Source organism: Myzus persicae, unplaced genomic scaffold, assembly GCF_001856785.1.
Source record: "Myzus persicae strain clone G006 unplaced genomic scaffold, MPER_G0061.0, whole genome shotgun sequence".
Classification (NCBI taxonomy): domain Eukaryota; kingdom Metazoa; phylum Arthropoda; class Insecta; order Hemiptera; family Aphididae; genus Myzus; species Myzus persicae.
This window is the reverse complement of record NW_019103893.1, coordinates 222,183-225,441: the sequence shown is the minus strand read 5'-3', so window position 1 is coordinate 225,441 and position 3,259 is coordinate 222,183. Positions and strand designations below refer to the sequence as shown.

The following is a 3,259-nucleotide window of genomic DNA, read 5'->3' as shown; positions in this document are numbered from 1 at the left end:
TTTCTTCCAACACACTTAGTTCTTTTCTCTTCTCCCTCTCTACTGTTTCAATAAATTTTCCCTTAATCTTTCCCACTTCACATTCACTTCTTTCTCATATCATTTTTATCAGGTAATGTAGAAAGTCCATTTGCCACTTTATTATCATTACTTTTAATATGCCCCACTTGATAATCAGACTCTGACAGATATAATGCCCATCATTAAATTCTCCAAGAGGCCATGACGGGAATACCTTTATATTCTCCAAATAATGCTAACGAGGGTTTATAGACAGTCTCTAACATAGATAATAAAGATATGGATAGGCTTGCTAGCTTCAGAACCACTATAACATAGATTTATAGCTTCAAACTTTTTAAGATTCTCTATAAATGTTTTAATGTCTTTTACCACATCCATACCAGGTTCTATAATTTCAATTAATAAAATTAAATCTTCTAGTAACGATGACTAGACTAGACTGATTATACAAGAAATCAGGTAAGGATGGATAGTTTCCAGATCTATACACAATATTTAACGCAGATATCACTGGAAATGTTGGAACGACAAATATTTAACCCAACTTGAAATAAATTAAAAAAAGCTTGTCAGATGAAGGTCCCACTTTAAACGTCGGTACTGTGGTATTAATAAAATAAGATAATATTACTCCCTAGTCATGGTCTTTGGGTCATATATAGTCCGTGTATAAAAGGATGACGACGGTCTTGTACGGGAAATATTAACAAAACCGGGAAAATGTAAACATGCGAGTTTATATTCTATAATATCTATGTTTAGTAAAACATACGATAACTAATATAATAAATAATATTTGGTCGAATATTGTCACAAGGTTTTTAAGCCATGGAAGTGTCTGTCAATCGTCATCGGTTAACATACAATTATAAATATCAGGGCAAAATGTATCCAATGGTATTTATTTTGCACAACTTTATTTTTCAAATTTAATTCGTTAGTAACGTCGACAAATCTTCTCACGATGATGAATGATACAAAATTATCTATTTTTTATTTTATATATTTTAAGTAGGTACATTTAATGCATATTATTGCATATTTGAATATTAACACGAAAATGCATGTAAGACATATTATGATGCATTGAAACAAAAGGAGTGAAAAAAGCTAGATGACACTAAAAATCTAAATGTCATAAAATATAAAATTTTAGCAGTGACAGAAATAACATAAAAATACTATCGAATTTCTTAAAAGTAAGAATAATAAAAAAGATGAGTCTTATATAAAAAGTAACTTTATCCAATTTATTTAAAATTTATAAAAATATGCATTATTTTCACTTAATGATAGTTAAGAAATATTAGTTAATTCACAGTTTATTTTATTATATTTTTATTGCAAATTACAACAAAATAAAATGCATATTTCAATGCATTTTTGTATATATATAAACCAATTATTATTAATACCTATCTAAAAATTCTTAAGAAAGACACACCTTATAATATGTATTACAATAACATGAACAAAGTTTTTCCTTCGCGAGAATACACATGTAGTTGTGCATTTTATTCAATGATTGTCTGTAAATTACTATGATCAATGATTTTCAAAATGGTGTGAATGATATTACAAATGCGGTCACTGATATTGAATATTTTATTTTTGAAGTTTGAATCTGATATCTTGTTTGCAGATTTTATAGAGATAAGAATATCAAATGTAGGTACCTACAATTTCAAGAGAAGATTTATCAAAGTTGTACAATGTAAAGTGCCTTAATAGGTACTAACATATTGATGTCTAAGAAACAAAGGAATGTAACGTACTTTTCCTTAATAATATTTTTTCAGCCTAAAGACCATCACAATAATAGTTATTAGTTAATATGTTTATATGTGTCTTCGTTTCACATATACAACTTTGTATTTTAGAAAACCTACTATCACAGATATAGCATACCTTCTCCAGTATGTTTTCTTGTGTGGCGTCTTAAATTTGATTTGTGATTAAACTGTTTATAACAAATATCACATACATACGGCTTTTCACCTGTATGTATCCTTATATGTATTTTTAAGTAAGTTGTAGTAGAAAACCGTTTATGACAGAAAGCACATGCATACGGCTTTTCACCAGTATGTATCCTCGAATGTTTGGTTAAACTTGATTTCTGAGAAAACCGGTTACAACAGATAGCACATGTATACGGCTTTTCTCCAGTATGCATCCTTGTATGTCTAATTAATTTTGATGGATAAGGAAACAGTTTATCACAGACATTACATTTGTGCTCTTTTTTTGTGTTGTGTTTCTTTGTAACAGTTACATTGGATGTTGTAGAAATGTTTTTATTACAGTTATGGATCAATGGATTTTCCCTTAAGCAGTTATATGTCTTCATACGAGTCAGCAGTAATCCTGAAGACTTGCTATCGTTGGAGACTGTTCCTTTAATTTCCGATCCGTCAATAAAATTTACTTTTACTAATTCAACTATAGTTCTAAAAAAATAAATTAAAGTATTTTTAAATGTTTAAACTTAATCAAATAAACGAAAAAAAAATATAACTAAGCATTGTGTAGATTTAATAATAAATTTGAAGATTTATTTTTATAGATCATATATTTATTTGTATATTCAAAAAAACATATCAAACAAACATATGGACTAAAACTTAAATATTTAAATATTTATTTTATATCTATCAGATTTATTTAAATATATTGCATACAATTTAAAAATATAAATATAAAATAACAATATTTAAATTTACATAGTTAAGGGTTTAAATTAAAATCGTACTTTCTCATAAGTTTATCATTTTACAACCATATTAAATAGATTCTTTTTTTTATATAAATTTAATGAAAGGTCCAATTCAGGCAAAAGTAGGTAATATATAAAAGAAAATTAATATCAGTTATTTTGTTGAAACAATATTGTGGGTACTTCCTTGAAACATATAAAGTATTTTATCATATTTTATAAACACTATGAAATTTTCAAATTCAAAGTTTTTGACAAAAATAAATAAAACCTACTGTTGTACAAAGAGGCAAATCGCAAAAACATCACAAAATAAATATCAAAAATAAAAGCCGACGGAATGTCAGATGTCTCGATTATGTACAATGAATTTTTATTTCAATCAATTCAAATTAAGCATAAACATTATATTGACCCACATGCCACTTTATGCATTATAGAGCGAGACCCATTGCCAAAAATTTTTATTTATTAATTTTCAGAAATTATCTCTAAGCCACATAATATTTAAAAATAAAT

The 3,259-nt window shown here is 26.8% G+C and overlaps 1 protein-coding gene across 1 annotated transcript in view; it reads right to left on the bottom strand.

Annotated features, from left to right (window-relative positions):
- Window positions 1-267: 267 nt before the first annotated feature.
- Window positions 268-3,259, bottom strand: part of LOC111036010 (gastrula zinc finger protein XlCGF49.1-like) — a 4,081-nt gene continuing 1,089 nt past the window's right edge. Inside the window, exons 2-3 of the mRNA XM_022317874.1 lie at window positions 1,933-2,474; window positions 268-410 (exon numbers count right to left, since the gene is read on the bottom strand). Of these exons, the coding sequence (XP_022173566.1) occupies window positions 268-410; window positions 1,933-2,474 (685 nt within the window). The remainder of the gene's footprint in view (window positions 411-1,932; window positions 2,475-3,259) is intronic.